The 19,049-nt window shown below is 41.4% G+C and overlaps 2 protein-coding genes across 8 annotated transcripts; one reads left to right on the forward strand and one right to left on the reverse strand.

Moving 5' to 3' along the window:
* Window positions 1–92: 92 nt before the first annotated feature.
* On the reverse strand, window positions 93–9,718 carry RAD1 (RAD1 checkpoint DNA exonuclease). Of its 7 annotated transcripts, none has more exons than XM_043547753.1 (7): window positions 9,686–9,718; window positions 8,020–8,216; window positions 7,126–7,386; window positions 5,171–5,279; window positions 2,753–3,011; window positions 1,778–1,876; window positions 93–1,430 (listed from the first exon to the last, which is right to left on the reverse strand). In XM_043547753.1, the coding sequence occupies exons 3-7, from the start codon at window positions 7,318–7,320 to the stop codon at window positions 1,247–1,249; spliced, it is 846 nt and encodes a 281-aa protein (XP_043403688.1). In that variant the 5' UTR covers window positions 7,321–7,386; window positions 8,020–8,216; window positions 9,686–9,718; the 3' UTR covers window positions 93–1,246. The 7 variants fall into 7 exon arrangements, with proteins under 7 accessions (XP_043403688.1, XP_037758584.1, XP_037758581.1 ...); XM_037902656.2 differs by having other exon boundaries at window positions 9,576–9,714; XM_037902653.2 differs by lacking the exon at window positions 9,686–9,718 and adding an exon at window positions 9,347–9,485.
* Window positions 9,679–18,750, forward strand: BRIX1 (biogenesis of ribosomes BRX1). The gene is made up of 10 exons (XM_007064095.4): window positions 9,679–9,971; window positions 10,890–11,001; window positions 12,151–12,194; window positions 14,047–14,117; window positions 14,792–14,841; window positions 14,947–15,020; window positions 15,127–15,177; window positions 15,469–15,570; window positions 16,098–16,226; window positions 18,258–18,750. Exons 1-10 carry the CDS (start codon window positions 9,822–9,824, stop codon window positions 18,519–18,521), a joined length of 1,047 nt encoding a protein of 348 aa, XP_007064157.2. The 5' UTR covers window positions 9,679–9,821; the 3' UTR covers window positions 18,522–18,750.
* Window positions 18,751–19,049: the final 299 nt, after the last annotated feature.

A 19,049-nucleotide genomic window follows, 5' to 3' on the forward strand; every position in this document is an offset into this window, starting at 1 on the left:
TTATATGAATCCACCATATCTTGAACCACTATCTAGCATTCTTCCTGATTCAGCGTGACATTCAAATAGCGATTAGGAATTAGCAAAATCTGTCAATTTTATATCACAGCATTTTATTTCCAGGAAACAAGTCATTCACTTTGCTTTTATTAAAAAAATACAAAAGCATTTCTAAATGCAGCAAAATATTAATATGGTACATATGTATAGGTTTGTTATCATTAAAGGCAACTAGCTTCCCAATTGTGACAAGCTATAATGTTTCATTTTATTAAAAAAAATCAATAAAATTCTTTGGAATTTTTTCTTCTCCAAAACAAATACTCCAATGCTCTTTTTCCTTAAAAATGAAATAAATAAGTGCTTTTGATCTGGAAGGCAGTGGTGAATGGATGGGTTTGGGGAGAACACATAAAAGAACAAATTTCAATAGCAAGGGTTGTATTAGTCAATTTTTTTAAAAAATTCAAAAGAAGTTAAAATCAAAATGACGCTGCCCAAGTACTGAAGTGATTTATGTTGGGTTCTATGCTAACTTACGAGTACAACACAAGCACACGGCTATGGAAAATGCGCCAAGATCATCCCTGATGAAATTCCAGGGAATTCAAGTTACAGCAGGCTTCAGTCTAGTTGAGGATGAGCAATTTCACAATTTACTGCTATTGAGAAGTCAGTTTCAATTTTCACTCTCCACTTGTAGTCTCACAAAAAGTTTTATTTTTTTAAATCATTTGAACAAACCACTGTCTAACACAAGCCAGCATTCAGACATTCACCACCTGTAATTGCTTCATCCATGCTCAGAGCAAACCATGGCCAAAAACTGGTGGATTAACATACTGCTACTGTCTCAGATTTCCCGCACTGCTTGTGTTTGCAATTATTCTGACAATCGTGACAGAATACTCAAGGGGCTGTTTGGTGAGCATTCCAAGTTTGCTGTGGACAAGTGTGCACATCACAAAACCACCACCATCACAGCACCCTTCTCAGCCTCAGCACCGAGGCCAACGATTAAGCTACCTTTTCACTTTTACAGATGGTCCATCCAGGTCAAGAGTGAGAAACATTTGCAAAGTAATACGGGGGGGAGCTTCATTGTAGCTGCTTGTTCTGCTCCTTTCTGTTGATAAACAGGGTGTCCATTTTCTGGGCTATCAATCTGGTAACTTTCAAGTTTTTTAATGAAATATTTTATCATTCTGAATGTCCATAAATGAAATGCACAGTCCATATCATACAGCTATAGTTCTGATTCAGTAATGTCCTCATCAGGGCAACAGTAGTACTCCACAAAACAGATTTGTCCATCTTCATTCCTAATCATGTACTGCAGTGAAAGGAATCCCCGATTATCTGTCCGAATAGACACTTTACAAGATAAAGCTAGTGCCTTCGTAGATGGTTTGAGCAAAGAGATCTTGTACCTGCAGGTAAAGAAAAGCCATTTTAAAGTATATAAAATGTAACAGTGACTGAAACCTTATTCTCAAGTAATGGACCAAAACTGACAAAACCAATTAGCAACATAGCCAACCACAGTAGTGCTTTTACAGTACTTTTCCCTGTTACTGCATCAACAGTGTGCACGTTATACTCTAGTTCTTATTACTGAACTTTTAACCAGAGGAACAACTTCTGTCAAAGGGAAATTTTTAAATACTACCCTGTTCTAGGGAAAGTCAGGCATTTCAGTAGCTGACGAAACCACTTTTTCAGCTTCTTGGTCAGAATGTGTCATCAGACTACTACGGTCACTGTCCTGATCACTGACCTGTTTGTCTGGGTCTGGTTGCAATGAAATGCTTCCATCAAATCAGAGTCTTTGGGATAGTCAAGATGAGCACTTCCTGCATTGCCAAAGGTGGATAATCTAAAAGACATCATGCACCAACTCAGCAAAGCATTTGATATTGGCACTATCAAATTTGAAAAGTGGAAACAACAAAGTAATGTTATACATCAAGACAATTCTCAAAGCAGAAGATTTCAACACACTACCGACTCTGCATGAGACACAAGGTAGCACAGCCAGCATTTAATTAGAACGAATGAATCACAAGCGTAAGATGTTGTGGCACTCCAAACTCAGAGTTCCCCTAATAGCACCTGATTGTGGTTTCAAAGAAAGCTGACTTACGCTAATGAAAGACTGTGACCCCTAGGTGCTAATGGCATACAATAATCAATCTGCTGCCACACCAGAAACTGAAAGAAACCTGCTCTGCAGCACCTAGTTGTGGAGCTGCCATGAATGTGGAAAGCTCATGAGTTCCCCTATGTGCTAGCTACAGCATACAATTCCTGATTTTTCAGCCTAACCCAGGCCATGCAGACCTTGGAACTTAATTCTTCATAACCAAAAATACTAAATGAATGCATTCAAAACACAGCCTGGAATTTGTTTACAAAATACAAGATAAAAGGAGTTGTATCTGCTTATGCTAAGGCTGAAGCTGGCCCCAAGGCTGGCCCATAACCTTAAAATGATGATGTATTCTATTGCCAAAAGCCTCAGGTTGAAAATTTTGGAATGTTGTGAAATAAGGAATGAACGGTTGCCTGGTACCGTGTCTGAATAATTAGTCTTCATATGTGATGCAGCAACCATTATAACAGAAGGCACATTTAAACAGATATGGTGCAGATCTGCACAATGTTGAATAAGCAGCAACAATAATTCCAAACATCGAAGAACAACTAAGTTGCTAAACATGAACCTTTGAAATGGACATGTAGTTTCTGATACCTGAAATAAGGCTTGTCTGGAGACATGGTGATCTGCAGGACCTCACTGGTCATATCTAATTCAGCAAATGCTTCTCGTAACCCTTCTGACTGCAGGATAATTTTATTAACCACATTTGTACTGCAGAAATCAAAATCTAGTGTCTCTTCAGGTTCTTCAGTGTTAATTTTACATACAGTTACCACACCTCCTTCTTCTAGAAATAGGGTCAAGGGGTAGCCATAACCATGGTAACACATTCGAAGCGCTGTTGAAGTACCTGAAATGATGAAAATATTAGCACTCTAAGAGCTAGATGGTGTAACCTTTGGAGACCTGGATTCTAGCCATGCTTAGATCACAGATTAAATTAGTTTGATGCTCAGTCTAGTCTCAGACCTTTACTGAATTCTGTCTCAATCACAAAATCGTCTCACAATTTAGGACAGTCTCTTTTCAAAAAGGCCCAGGATAGGAATAGCCAGGATATTAGAGTTCATACAAATGTGCAATGGCAGAATTGTCTGAGAAAGCTTACACTGTATCTATCTGCAATGTGTGTGACTAGTCTACTCTAATTCATAAGTATCACCTAAGAAAACATATCTGGAAGAACTGTTTTCAAGCAGGAAGATAGTTCAACTTCTAATACGTAAAATCAAAGATAAGAACGGGATGTTTGACAAAAGAATATTAATAATTCACAGTTCATATAAATAGTGCAATATTTAACTTTGAAATAGTAGTTGAGGGAAAAAAAGGCATTTTTTTAAGTGATCCACTGGAAAACTAACTGCATATGAAATAATACAGAGCATCCTGAATTATACAAACAACACAACAAGATGTGAGGCTATACAAAATACCTTATGGGCATATGGTGCACCCAAGACATAAGGCGAAAAGCAAGGGCCTTTTTACTAACTGAGGAATGTGATTAGAGAAAGGAGAATCATGTGCTTAAGGCACTGGAATTCTACTCAGGATATCTTGGTTTAGTTCCCAGCTCTGCCACAGACATCCTGTGCAAACTTGGACAAGTAACAGTCTCTCTCTTTCAGTTCCCCATCTGTAAAATGGGGATAATACTTAGAAATGTTGTGAAGATCAATTAATTGTTTTTGAGGTGATCAGATGTATAATGTATAATGTAACGGAGGCCAAAGAAGTACAGTAGAACCTCAGAGTTACGAACACCTCTGTTTGTAACAATGAACAAAACGTTATGGTTCTTTCAAAAGTTTATAACTGAACATTGATTTGATACAGCATTGAACCTTTACTATACAGAAGACAAATGCTGCGTTCCCTTTATTATTTTAGTAATTTACATTTAACACAGTACTGTACTATATTTGCTGCTTTTTTTCCCCATCTCTGCTGCTGCTGCCTGATTGCATACTTGCAGTTCCAAATAAGGTGTGTGTGGTTGACTGATCAGTTTGTAACTATGAGGTTCTACCGTACCTAGAAAGAGTGTACAGCCATTACCGACTTATATGAATGTTTTATAACAGTTTAGGATAGCTGAAGTCTAATGGATTAATCACAAGACTGGGCTTCAGAGTTCCTGTCTAAAGTCTGTCACTGACTCACAGGGTGAGCTTAAAATGGGTCACTTAACCTGTCTGCTTACCTATCTTTATAATAGCTGTTTGAAAGCTACAGAGAGAAAGGACCATAAACACCAAGTATGTGGTTGGTTCGATAAATAAAAGTCAACTTGCACCACTAATGGATTTCCTTCTACTTGCAACAACTGGCCCCTCTATGGGGTTGTCTATACTTACAGCTAGATCAGCACTGCTGAGATCAATGCAGCAGTGTCAATTTAGTGGGTCTAGTGAAGACCTGCTTAATCAATGGCAGAGCGCTCTCCAGTCAGCTCTAGTATTTCACCTCTCCGAGAAGAGTAAGAGAAGTTGACAGTTTCCCCTTGACACAGCATGCTGTAGACACCGTGGCAAGTCGACCTAAGCTATGTCGACTCTGAGTAGCGTAACTTGAGTCGACTTATTACAGTAGTTATAGACAAGGACTAGGCCTTAACATTTCCTAGATCTGTGTATAATCACAAGATTCCTCTACCATTTCTCTTACAAATCTTACATTTATGAACACATTTTGTCTTCCAAACTTGAAACTTCTCATTGGGTACCTTTCACTGCTCCTTTACTTATAACTGTGTCCACTGCCACCTCTTCTGTCACAGTGTCTGGATTCAGTTGAGTACCTACCCCCCTGGTCACTCAAGCAATTATCATAGCATACAGTTGCAGCAACTTAAGAAGCTAGCATGTGGCCTAATCAATCAACGGTAGCTGCTCTTCACGGGGGGTGTCTTAGTATGGGAAAGATCACTTTGAGAAGTGGCTAGAAGCACAGGTTTCATGCTTATGATTACTGAGGGCATCAGATCAGGACATGCACGCACAATACCTGGCAAAGAATTTGTACCAAAAATGGTCAAGCAGTCTAAAAGAACAGCCAAATTGATTCGAAACATCACCGACTCTTCTTGTATAATAAATTCTTGAAAAATCCCTGCCTGTAAAAACAAACAAAAAAAGATAAAAAGTGTGTATGGAAGAAATACATTTGTTTTCCTTTCTGCAGTAGCAGTGATTTAACAATCATCTCTATAAATCCATAATTTTCACCTTCAGAGCGCAACACGATACAAAATAAGAGCCAAATAAGTGGCACATGAGAGCATATAGTCAGGATCCTTTAAAAATTAACACAATTTAGACAAAGGAAAACCACATAAATGACATTTGAGCGGTGGCCTTTTACGGTTTAATAAGAAGCTATAAATGTTAAAGCATAAAGATCTCCCAGCCAATCAGCAAATGTTCAATGTGCTGTGCAACTTCAATAAAACCAAGACTTGTCATTTATTTCCAGTACACCCAGTGTGATCATTGCTTCCAAAAACAGAAGGCAGCACAATTTCTGCCCTGAGGAGCTCACAATCTAAAGACAGTCAAGTAAGCAAACAGCAGCAGGTGGAAGGGAACACATTAAACAAAACATGGTTTCTTAAAATTCAAAGAAATAAAACTAAACAAGGACGTCAAAATATAAGACTAGAGAAAGAGGCTAATTTTCTCTCTCTGCCCCCTTCTTTCCCGTTCTTATTTTGTTCTTCTTTATTCTCCCTCCACTTTATTTTAGGGGGGGAGAAATCAATGAAATAATGAAATGAAAAATTACTAGAGATAGCAGAAAAGAGTAACATAGGGTCAACGGTAATCATACTAAACACATGTTGGAAAAAAAATGATTTACAGTGATATTCAGAGGTGAGGAGAGATGCAATGAGGTGATGTTAAGGGGAGTGAACTCAGTCCCGGAGGGCTCACCACAGTAATTGCTTGATGACCTAAGACACAAACCTGAACTCCCTAAAAAGTGGATAGAATCTGAATGCAGAACACTTTGAGATCATGAAATGGAAGATGATGTATAAAATAAATTATTAGTACTATTATCTGAGAGATGATCAACAAGATATTTCAAAAGGAAAAATAATGAACTCTTTCACTGACGATGGAGAGGAAATGTTTACGGTCAAGCAAGAGGGTATAACTGGAAGTAATGGGATGGAATTAGGGAAAGGGAAATAAGGCTGAATATTAGTAAAAAGCTTCCCAAGAGTGAGCTCTGTTCAACTGTAGAACTGTCTTCCATTAGGGAAGTGGTGGGATCTTTATCATGAGTCATCTATAAATACATCAGACAAAGCAGTGGAGAATATACCCATAGTGAACAATCCTACACTGGCCTCAGAGGATGCACTGAATGACCTACAAGGTCTTTCCCTATCTCTAAATTTAATATCCAGTAGTATTGCAGGGCACTCGCTGGATCAGATTCTCCACCTTATGCCTATGATTTTGACAATTCCGCTCCATCCACTAAGATAAACTGCATGCACTTCCTTATTCTCTCCAACAGTCCTTCAATCACATACTTGGTTTCCATTCTTAGGTACTTCTAGTCTCTCTAATACTTCCCTGCCTCATTTAATGCTCTCATATCTCACAGTGACTTCATACTATGTGCTTATACAAGACTCAATGTGAAAATAATGGTGATCCTCTTACATGCTATAGTACCAATAAAACAGGAAAACAATTCCCTCTCTGCTACATCAAGAATTTAACTCCAGCATTTCTGAATATTGTCAACATCTGCACTTTTGAAAGCCTAGAACTGAAATATCTAACACCTTGGACCCACTGGTCTCATCTTGTTTTTTATTTGACTGGATTATGTCCATTGGGAAAGCCATTGACAAATGCAAGAGAAAGGGAAAAACTGCTATTTTAAACATGTGAAAGACTGATCACAGATGTACTGATGGTCTGATGATGTGCTAGGCTCCTTACCTGAATAAAGGCATTTGCCTGCAGACACTTTGCATTTTCCACTGTAACCTTGATTCCATTTGTAGTTGCAAAACATGTTGCATGGTCTTTAAAATGAATGGCTTTTAGGATATTTGAGAGGTTTCTGACATTGTCGAGACTGGCGACTAAAACATACTGATTATCACCAGTTTCAGGTTGAGTGGAGAGGGGCATTATCTAGTTTGCATTCACCACTCCCGTCTTTCCTGTGACTGTATAAGATGTAGTTTCAAAGAGAACCTAAAAAGAGGCAACATACTTGTGTTAATGTGAATTGCTCTTTATGGATGAAACATGGGGGAAAAAAAGCTTCATAAAGCTGTGATGATGTACTGGCAGCAATGCTTTGGTATAATTAAATATTTCATGAATAGACGAGGAATATATACAAAGAATCCAAAAAAATTATAGATATTTCTACTACCTGAGAGAGATGTTGAGGTCCAATACTATTAAAATAGCAAAGTAACAAGATGCACAAGTATATTCCTATATCTGTGTACCACGGACCCCTGCCGGATAGACCATGAGACCAGTTCATTTTATTTATACACACACACACACACATTTCCCTCTATTTGAGCTTTAGCTCACAAAGTAGAGGCCTGTGTTTTTGAAAATGCAAGAAAAGACAGCTGATATTTCATCCTTCTACTCTCCCCTCGTTCTATCCAGCTTGCAAGGAAATATATTTACATCTTTACTGCTTTAAGTAGCATCTCCCTTTTTGTACAGGGTCATATTATAGGCAAACTGCAAAACAAACTAATACAGAAGTTGTATCCACGTGCTTTATTGATGCTTTAGGCTGCTAAATACTGTACAGATTAATAGGCTTTTTTATTACATGACAAAGATCAGGTCCCAACTTGCCTTGTTCTTCTGGAGGACGCTTTGGAAGACTACACACTTCCCACACTAGGGGGAATGCTGAGTTGCAGCTTTCCCATTCCCAGGTGTCTTCTCCATGGGAAGAATGCTGAGTGTCACCTACGATTTCAGCCTAGTGCGATGCTCCTATCCTACTCCAATTCTCCAGTCATCCAGGAAAAAAGTCAGATCTGGTATTTCTATTGTAAACAAACAAAAACAGAAAGATGACATTACATCCATCTTCATATACACTTCATAAAGAAATAAAGTCCACAATCATATTTTTCCTTTCAATAGCAGATGGGCACTACTGACATTATGAGCACATGTACAGGTGTCATACAAGCAGACGCTGTCAGGGAGATTTTCAATGACATGAAGGGCAGTTAGTTGCCCAAAATCTTTTGACAGGTTTCAGAGTAACAGCCGTGTTAGTCTGTATTCGCAAAAAGAAAAGGAGGACTTGTGGCACCTTCACAGTGAGCTGTAGCCCACGAAAGCTCATGCTCAAATAAATTGGTTAGTCTCTAAGGTGCCACAAGTCCTCCTTTTCTTTTTGCAAAATCTTTTGGTAATCAATGGTGAAAATCTCTGCAAAGCTCCTCCTACCTCTATTTCTATGCCTACTTTAAAGGATGAACATTACCATGAAGAAGCACGATAGTTTTAATTTCACCACTAATATTTTCCTGCTGTTGATAAGAAAAAATGGCTGTACTCCACTTTGTGAGCAGAAATAAATTAGTGCTATTAACACACCTTACAGTCCGTTCTTCTGATTTAAATTTAACAGAAAGCCTTTCACTTCCATTCACAAAGCTCTAGGTTAAAGCGGCTGCTTTCTTTTGGTCATTATACTCATTCTTTTTTGTGCTACTGTATTTTTTGTTTCCCCATGTGTAGTATTAGTTTTATGCATATTCTTCCAGGGATGAGGTCGCAACACCCCCCTCCGTCTCCCAAATCTTCAGCAGCCTCTCAGCGGGGCGAACAGGATTCCCGGCATTCTCCTCCTCATCACTGCTGCGCTGCAATGCAGGACCAAGGTGACTCCTACCTCGTGTTGTGTCCGATCATTAGCATTAAATCAGTTAAAAGTTTGCAGAACCATTACACCTCGCGCAGGTCTACATCACACGCACCCAGGGACTCCACCATACCGAGGCTGGTGCTCCGTGGGCCAAGCTCTGTGCCCTATTTTTCGCCTGCAGTACGCTCCCCAAGCACGGCTGCGTATTACAGGCCGCGGTGACAAGCGCTCGAGCAGAGGTACCAAGCCTACTGACCACCGTGCGCAGCACCCGCAGCCACACACTGGCTGTACTACCTGCGGGGCCCGGAGGCTGCCACACCGGTCACAGCTGCGCGCTGACTGGGCCACACGCGGCCCTGGGGTTGAGAGCCACGGAGCTAGAGGGATCGGGACTCCGGGCCCCTCTGCACGAGGCACTGAGCAGCAGACACAGACCTACGGCCCCTGGGCCCGTCCCCCCAGCGCCTGAGCCCCCCGCTGGGGAACCGGCGGCCCAGGGGCAGAGCTGAGCGGGGAGCCTCACCCCAGGCTCGGGCGGGGCGCTGCAGCAAGGGTCGGGGGTCCGCGCGGGGAGCCCGCCTAGCGCCGTCACACGCGATGCGAATCCTCCCCACGGCGCAGTTAGGTGCTCGCCCCGTGCTTTACGGCTGTCGTACAACGAGGCCCGCCGAAGCCGGGCGGCACGCCGGCCGCCAGGACCATAGAGAGAGGAGCGGAAGATTGTAGAAAGGGAGCTCAGCTTCCGGCGTGAGGGTCACGTGCAAGCGAGATGGCGGCGGCCAAGAGGAAGCGTGGAGGTGCTGCGACCCGGCCGAGGAAACGAGCTAGAGGGGCTCCGAATGGGACCGGGCCGCCGGCCAAGCCAAGCCCGCAGGGAGCGGAGAGGGAGGAGCACAGCATCCCGGCTCCTATCTCTAAGGTAAAAACAGCGGCTGATCCGGCTCCTGCCCGAGGCCTGTATCCGCCGTCCCGTTTCACCCCCCCCCCCCCCCGCCCCCGGGGTATGTGGCTGGCCCGGACTGTCTCCGCCGGTCCCTGTACGGCGCGGAGGGTAAGAGGCCGGGGTGGCCTAGGCTGTATCCTCCCTGTTGGGGCAGGAGCTCTGGGCTGGTCCCTCTTACTCGCTATCCCCGCTGCGGGAGCGGGAGGGCCCGCACTGTTGGGGTGAGGCGGGGGAAGGCTGTCTCTCCTCAGGGGAAACTCCCCACGGGCCGGAGATTACCCTTCTCTAGCCTCAGACCATTTAGAGACCTTGTCTCTTATTAGAGAAGCAGCTCTCTTCCCTCTGAGTCCTCGGTATTCTTGCAGGGCTTGGCGTGGAAGGGAGCAGATCGCTGGTTGCAGCCCCTCCACAGAGACATGTACTGCCTCGTTCTGTGTGGTCACCCGAACTCCTCATATGGGTGTGCAAAGCAAGGTTATGATGCACTGTCATGATCTGCACAGATATCTTGAATACCCTAGTTACTAATACCATGGAGATACTATATCCAAGCACATGAAGGGCCGCCCTGGATCATATAATGCAATTGCAATATAGCAATACTAACATCCTAAAATATTATCAGAGTTAAAACAAACCATAAAGTGTTGTACAAGGACTTGATAGCTAGTTTTAGTGACTATTTTATTTAGGGAGCATCCCAAATGACATGGTTCAGAAGTTGTACAGTTAACAGCTTTTCAGTTTTTTTAAATAACTTGCATGTTGAAATTGGAAATCCTATAGTCCATAGAAGCTACCTGGAATATCTTAATTGATTAAATATCAACTTTGATTTTAAAAAGTTTAAGATTAGAAACATTTTTTTTCACCTTAACTTTGTGTTTCTTTTAGGGTAAATGGAAAAACAAAGAGCGGGTGCTTATTTTCTCTTCTAGAGGAATAAACTTCAGAACGAGACATCTAATGCAAGACTTGCGAACGTTGATGCCCCACTCTAAAGCAGGTAGGGTCTAGGTTAGAGGTGAGCAGGCTACGGCCCGTCCTGGCCTGGGAGGCTTGCCCTCAGCCCCTCCCCCGCTGTTCCCCCTCCCCCCGCAGCTACGCTGCTGCACAGGCAGCGCGCGCAGCAGTGTGGGGGTTGGGTAGAGGATCCCGGGGGGAAGTCAGGGAACAGGGGGCGGTTGGATGGGGCGGAGGTTCTAGGGTGGTCAGGGGTTGGGGAACAGTGGGAATTGTATAGGGCATGGGAGTCCCAGGGGGCCTGTCAGGGGCGGGGGTGTGGATAGGTTGGGGCAGTCAGGGAGCAGGGGGGGTTGGATGGGGGTGGAATCCCCAGGGAGGGGAGGTTTGGGGCAGGGGGTCCCGGGAGGGGGCAGTCAGGGGACAAGGAGCAGGGGGGGTTGGATGGGTCAGGGGTTGTGAGGGGGACAGTCAGGAGGCAGGAAGTGATAGTGGGTGGGGGCCAGGGCCAGGCTGTTTTGGGGGAACAGGCTTCCCTACCCGGCCCTCCATACAGTTTCTCACCCGATGTGGCCCTTGGGCCAAAAAGTTTGCCCACCCCTGGTCTAGGTACTGCTTGGGTCTAACTTGGTCAATGTTTTGGGATATTCTAGTTTATTACACCACTTGCCTCCAACAGCCTGCTTTTTGAAGGTGGTGCATAATTCTTAATTTATATGGCTCACTGTCGTTGACATTATTTACCTCAATTGCTGCACAGAATAACTGTTGGATTCTAAATAAGATTGTTAGGAAACTAGGCCTCCGTTCTGCAAACACTCAGATTCGTGTTTTGCTTTATGTTTCACTATTCCTGTGACTTCAGAGAAACTACTTGCATGCATAATGCAACATGTTTCAATGTTTGCTGGATTGTGGCCTTAAGCTAGTATGTGCAAAAACTGTTGTTAACAGAAACCCAATTAATGAGTAAGAGGTGAAATAATATCAACAGTGAAAATGAGTTATATGCAAACTGCTGAGAAACACAAACATTGAGAAAATGCTTAGTCTTTCTTTCGTAAAAGTAGGTGAAATTTTCAGAAAAGTGGGAGCTTTTTTGTTTTTGTTTTTTTTTTTAAATGGCTGGTGTCCCTTGTAATATACAAAAGCATACAAGACTGCTCAGTGGTACTTTTTTCTTTGTTTACAGACACTAAAATGGACCGTAAAGATAAGCTGTTTGTAATTAATGAGGTAATGCCATGACTAAACTAATATTTATATTTTGGCTTTTTGGAAATTGTGTGAGACAGAGAAGAGGGCCAGATGAGTGATGTTGAAATAAAAGAGAATTTTGGTTTACTTCATGCAGCACAAAGAGTCTAAGTCCTGCTGTTTGAGTTACTTGCTAAACCACAGGAAGTAATTAGAGTAATTCTTCTGGGTAGAAAATGGATTCATTCACTTTCCTGTATTTAATTCTGACTCTTTGAAACGAAGACTAGTAAGTAAAATATTGATACAATCATGCATTAGTCCTCACTTTTGTTAGACATGATCTGACAGACACAAGAACCTGGTCCTGAAAGCACTCTCTATGCAGAACTCCTATTGAAATCAATAAAAGTTCTGTGCACAAAAGGCTTACAGGATAGAGTCCTATGTATCTGTATCTTGGGTCTAAATATACCATGGCTGCAAAGACTTTGAATAAAAAACATTACAGGATGAAAACAAACAAGAAAAGGGCTGATGGAAGGAGGACAAGGTTACAAAGATTAAAAACCGTTGTGGTTGGTTTTTGTCAAGAACATATGTAATTTCAATCTTAAAATATTTAATTGGTGGTAGGGATGTGCTTTTTTGTGCAAGGCTGAAGGAGGCAATAAGGAGTACAGGTACATGTGGTATAGCTAGTGAATTGAACTAAGTGGCAATATGGATGGATCCATTAGTGGAGATGAACCAAAGAGGAATCAAAGCAGTTTAGACTTCCACAAGAAAAGATGAGCTGATGATGGAGAGTGAAGACAATAGAGACTGCAAGTGTCTGTGGCTTTTGTGATGGAGTAAAGACTTTTGGGAGCTAGTGCCTTTGAATCATTACCCCTATGAAAGAACTGCTATTGCTTCTTTTGTGCTTTAGTCCCCTGGTAACCTTTCTAGTTGAGGGAAGGGAGAAGAAGGGTAGGCTGGCAAACCTATTCTGGCCTTATCTCCTCCCCCCATGCTGGTGTGCTGCTGGTGGAATGTATTAAATAACTTCATGGATTAAAATGATTGCTGTTCATTAACTTTTTTTTTAAAATGAGGCCTCTTATTTTGAAATAGGAAATTTTCTATTGATAAACTTAATTTCAAGAATAAGAACCTATATAGAATAGAAGCATTTTTTTCATAGATATTTAGGTCAGAAGGGACCATTATGATCATCTAGTCTGACCTCCTGCACAACGCAGGCCACAGAATTTCACCCACCCACTCCTGCAAAAAACCTCACACCTATATCTGTGCTATTGAAGTCCTCAAATCGTAGTTTAAAGACTTCAAGGAGCAGAGAATCCTCCAGCAAGTGACCCATGCTACAGAGGAAGGCAAAAAACCTCCAGGGCCTTTTCCAGTCTGCCCTGGAGGAAAACTCCTTCCCGACCCCAAATATGACGATCAGCTAAACCCTGAGCATATGGGGATTTTGTTCCATCACTCTGCAATCTACCAATATAAAGTGCTTTACAAAAGAGGGTGTTTCCCCCATTTTATGTTGGGAAACCTGAGGCACAAATAGGTCAAAAGATCTGCCTGAAGAAAGCCACATGGTGGGCCAGTGGCAGAGCTGAGACTAGACCCTAGGTGCCCTGACAGTCTAATGCCCCATCCACTGGAGTGTTTGTAGTCTTCTGGGAATAAAAATAATTTAAAAGCCTTTCAAGGTGGCTATTACTTAAAACTGACTTTTCTGCAGGCACCAGGTATTAACTACTAATGCAAGACATTTGCATATTTTCATATTAGGACAGAAATACTTGAGACAGATTTGGAAGGTTTGTGAAAAGATCCATAGAGCTTTGTTAATAGCTAATTTGCCATATGCCTTCTTTTTATATAGATTTGTGAAATAAAAAACTGCAATAAGTGCATATTTTTTGAAGCCAAAAAGAAACAGGATCTCTACATGTGGTGAGAAAATACATTATGCTTTATTAAATCTCCCTCTATAATCATAGTTGCTTGTATTCCAACTAGAACTCTATTTAAAACATCCTACAGTTTGAAGATTTACACCTTTAGTGATCCATACATTTCAAGAGTGACATTTTTAAAAAGTACAGTTAAACTTGCTCATATGGTGGCATGCACTTGCTTTCCCTCTGTTGGCTGTTTCTTGCCAGAAGAGAAATGTTCCACTATTCCTTGTGGAGTTTGTGTACTGATTTTTTTATTTTTTTTTTAAATACATTTATATTTGAGTATACCTGAGCTGCCACAGAATTTCCAGTCTTCCCTACAGGATTGCTGCAGAAATTTAAGCCAAACTTCCCATAGAATACTTCAGGTCTTGGCAGTAGTGGCAAGAGTAAATGAGACTGGCTTTATTTACAAAAATACTATTTAAAAATTTTAAAAGCAGCAAAATAAGTGTAAATTAAACACTATTTTCTATGAAGGCTCATCATTTGAGGTCTACTGATTATACCTTAAGCCATTTTTTATTAAAATATCTAAAATGAATTACCATTTATACACAACAAAAGCCAGTTTTAAAACTACTACAGTAAAAAGTCTGGTTGAAATTTACTATAGAATTCTAAAGTATTTTTCTTGCCATTACTAATGGATGTCTTTTGTTTCAGGCTTTCAAATTCACCTCAGGGACCATCAGCCAAATTTTTAGTACAGAATAGTAAGTTGAGCTCTCAGATTAAGTCACTTCTTCTGCTTGTATGTATTTTTTTTTTTTTCTTAGAAAAAATGTTTAAAAAACTAAAACTGTTCAAAATCATTGTAGTTCATACCCTAGCAGAGCTGAAGATGACTGGAAACTGCCTGAGGGGCTCACGGCCTCTTCTGTCCTTTGATACGGCAAGTACAGGATTTCAGATTGCTTGATCTGCAGTATCTGATTTTCTTTTTCTATATACTGCTGTTGCCTTGTGTGTGTTCATAAAATTGTATTTTTCTCTTCTAGGTGTTTGATCAAGAGCCACACTATGCTCTGTTAAAAGAGTTGTTTATTCAGGTCAGTACGTGCCAACTTGGTTTTGGGATTTCTTGCATGTTACAATCTTTGTGCTAATATTTCAGGCTTAAAACATATTGCAAGTTGCTTGTGTGTGTCTTGATACTTACACACTAAGCCTGCAAAGACTTACGCATGTGCTTGAAGTCAATGGAACGACTCACATACGTAAGTCTCTGCAGGATCAGGATGTTAAATAGTAAAACAAGATGAATGCAAAGGTAATTAAACTTTGTATTTTGGACTCTCGATCATTTTAGATGAGAAATTTGTTTTTGTCTTTTGTTACAGATTTTTAGTACACCACAGTATCACCCCAAAAGCCAGCCTTTTGTAGATCATGTATTCACGTTCTCCATCACAGACAACAGAATCTGGTTTCGAAACTATCAGGTTGGTTGTTTCCACTGACTTTTTAAAGATTGCACTAAATGTATGTTATGATATATGAAATACAGTAAATTGAAAAAAGAAAAGGAGTACTTGTGGCACCTTAGAGACTAACAAATTTATCTGAGCGTAAGCTTTCGTGAGCTACAGCTCACTTCATTGAATGCATTCAGTAGCTCACGGAAGCTTATGCTCAGATAAATTTGTTAGTCTTTAAGGTGCCACAAGTACTCCTTTTCTTTTTGCGAATACAGACTAACAAGGCTCCTACTCTGAAACCAGTAAATTGAAAGGAAACCTTTAACTATTACCAGGATATGCTGACATCAACCCCACTTACACAAAAAGGTGATTTCAAAATGTTTTATAGTGGACCTAAAACTACCATTTCACATGCTTAACATAAATTAGTTGCATTAGATTTTGTGCTTGAACACCTGTGAATTCATCTGTGTAAAATGTTTAAAGAATGTATATGTATAACTCCAGCACAGGAATCTCAAATGAAGGTGTTTGCTATTTTATTACAGATCATTGAAGAAGATGCAGCTCTTGTAGAAATTGGACCTCGTTTTGTTTTAAATCTCATAAAGATTTTCCAGGGCAGCTTTGGAGGACCAACTCTATATGAGAATCCACATTACCAGTCCCCAAACATGGTAATAGTCTTGTCTTTGGTTTTCCTTGCATTTAACAAATTCCTAAGGCCTTGGTTGCACAAGCTGTTCTGTATGAGTGTACCCCTGCTCCTAAGAGATCAGCTTGCAGGATCAGGGGCCTCAATGTGGCAACACAGTATGGAGAGGAGGTGAGCAGCCGTCAGTGGTGAAAGAACAGATTAAGGACTATTTAGAAAAGCTGGACATGCACAAGTCCATGGGTCCAGATCTAATGCATCCGAGCGTGCTGGGGGAATTGGCTGATGTGATTACAGAGCCACTGGCCATTATCTTTGAAAACTCATGGAGATTGGGGGAGGTCCCGGACGACTGGAAAAAGGCAAATATAGTGCCCATCTTTAAAAAAGGGAAGAAGGAGAACACAGGGAACTACAGACCAGTCAGCCTCACCTCATTCCCTGGAAAAATCATTGAGAAGGTCCTCAAGGAAACCATTTTGAAGCACTTGGAAGAGAGAGAGGTGATCAGGAACAGTCAACATGGATTCACCAAGGGCAAGTCATGCCTGACCAACCTGATTGCCTTCTACGATGAGATAACTGGCTCTGTGGATATGGGGAAAGCAGTGGACATGACCTATATCTTTAGCAAAGTTTTTGATAGTTTCCCACAGTATTCTTGCCAGCAAGTTAAAAAAAAAAGTATGGATTGGATGAATGGACTATAAGGTGGATAGAAAGCTGGCTAGATTGTCGGGCTCAACGGATAGTGATCAACGGCTCGATATCTAGTTGGCAGCTAGTATCCAGCAGAGTGCCACAAGGGTTGGTCCTGGGGCCAGTTTTGTTCAACATCTTTATTAATGATCTGGATGATGGGATAGACTGCACCCTCAGCAAGTTTGCAGATGACACTAAAGTGGGTGGGAGAGGTAGATATGCTGAAGGGTTGGGATAGGGTCCAGATTGACCTAGACAAATTGAAGGATTGGGCCAAAAGAAATTTGAGGTTCAACAAGGACAAGTTCAGAGTCCTGCACTTAGGACGGAAGAATCCCATGCACTGCTACAGACTAGGGACTGAGTGGCTAAGCAGCAGTTCTGCAGAAAAGGACCTGAGGATTACAGTAGATGAGAAGCTGGATATGAGTCAGCAGTGTGCTCTTGTTGCCAAGAAGGCTAATGGCATAGTGGGCTGCATTAGCAGGAGCGTTGCCAGCAGATTGAGGGACATGATCTTTCCCCTCTATTTGGCATTGGTGAGGCCTTATCTGGATTTTGCATCCAGTTTTGGGACCCTCACTACAGAAAGGATGTGGACAAATTAGAGAGTCCAGGGGAGGGCAACGAAAATGATCAGGGGGCTGGGGCACATGACTTATGAGGAGAGGCTGAGGGAACTGGGCTTGTTTAGTCTGCAGAAGAGAAGAGTGAGGGGGGATTTGATAGCAGCCTTCAACTACCTGAAGGGGGGTTCCAAAGAGGATGGAGCTTGGCTGTTTTCAGTGGTGGCAGATGACAGAACAAGGAGCAATGGTCTCAAGTTGCAGTGGGGGCGGTCTAGGTTGGATATTAGTAAACACTGTTTCACTAGAAGGGTGATGAAGCACTGGAATGGGTTACCGGGCGGGGGGGGGCGGGTTGAATCTCCATCCTTAAAGGTTTTTAAGGCCAGACTTGACAAACCCCTGGCTGGAATGATTTTGTTGGTGTTGGTCCTGCTCTGAGCAGGGGGTTGGACTAGATGACCTCCTTTGGTCTCTTCCAACCCTAATCTTCTATGATTCTATGAACACGCTTAATAGGTTATAATTTTAGGATAAAATAATCACTGGCATGTGAACTGAGCAGATTTATGAAACTAATAATGCTGAGTTGTTTAATCTCTCAATGAGAAGATGGCAATATGCTGAGGAATTTGCCAGTTGAAGGATGATCTTTTTAAGATTGTTTTCTGTCTCCACTTGTAGAATGTGAACTTGTATGTGAACTTTTTGCAATATCACCTTGTTAGATGAGTCTTTCTGCCTTTCAGTGCAACTGCATTAACTTACTTTTCTTGTTTTGTTAGCATCGGCGGATGACAAGATTGGCTGTAGCTGCTAAATTCAGAGAAAAACAGCAAGTGAAGGACCTGCAGAAACTTAGGAAAAAAGAAGAAAAGACAATTATTCCAGAAGATCCTACTGAAACTGTCTTTGAAACTCCAGCAGAGGAAAAACCATTGGAAATAGAGTTGGTGAAACCACAGCTAAAAGTCAATTTGAAAAAGAAAAAGAAATTATTTCAACGACAAAGGAAGAGGCAAAAAAAACTTTCCGGGGTGGGAGTGTAAAATGGAAAAAATTTAAGCAAACTTCAAAAAGTCATCTGTTAGTCTTGTATACTTACATTTTTAGCTATATTTCAGAGCTATCTTGCATAGGCTCTTATCTCATTTTTTAAAGTCAGCAGCTGCTTGCCACCAACTTTGAGTAAATGAAAAATCAGATATGGATTTCTTCTGCTCTAGGACTCATCTTATCTCAGACTGTGTGTTTTAAATAAAATTTGTTGGTATTTTTGTTGTTCGTTTGTTTTCCAAATAATAGATACATTAATGCCTTACAAGGCTCTTAGAGAAATATGGGGATTTCAGGGGGGAGGGGTTGCGGGGCAGCAACAAAAGGGGAATAAAAAGTCTGACCAAAAATTTCTTACAATTTAATTTGTTTTTTGCAGGGGAGCACTACCTAAAGGAATTTGGGTGCTTACCCACTAACCATAGTTCAGAAGTTTAGCTCCCCAGTCCCGTCCATCAGTAGTCAAGATCTTATCTATATTACATTTCTGACATACAAGTAAGCTTTCTCTTTAAAAGATG

The sequence above is a fragment of the Chelonia mydas genome, chromosome 5 (genome assembly GCF_015237465.2).
Source record: "Chelonia mydas isolate rCheMyd1 chromosome 5, rCheMyd1.pri.v2, whole genome shotgun sequence".
In the NCBI taxonomy this organism is placed as follows: domain Eukaryota; kingdom Metazoa; phylum Chordata; order Testudines; family Cheloniidae; genus Chelonia; species Chelonia mydas.

Coding starts and splice junctions, on each gene's coding strand:
- RAD1 (XM_043547753.1), bottom strand. CDS start 7,320: ATGCCCCTCTCCACTCAACCTGAAACTGGTGATAATCAGTATGTTTTA. Junction 3,012..5,170: donor TGGTACAAATTCTTTGCCAG/GTATTGTGCGTG, acceptor TCATCATTTCAG/GTACTTCAACAGCGCTTCGA. Junction 1,877..2,752: donor CCAGACAAGCCTTATTTCAG/GTATCAGAAACT, acceptor GATGTCTTTTAG/ATTATCCACCTTTGGCAATG.
- BRIX1 (XM_007064095.4), top strand. CDS start 9,822: ATGGCGGCGGCCAAGAGGAAGCGTGGAGGTGCTGCGACCCGGCCGAGG. Junction 9,972..10,889: donor TCCCGGCTCCTATCTCTAAG/GTAAAAACAGCG, acceptor TGTTTCTTTTAG/GGTAAATGGAAAAACAAAGA. Junction 11,002..12,150: donor GATGCCCCACTCTAAAGCAG/GTAGGGTCTAGG, acceptor CTTTGTTTACAG/ACACTAAAATGGACCGTAAA.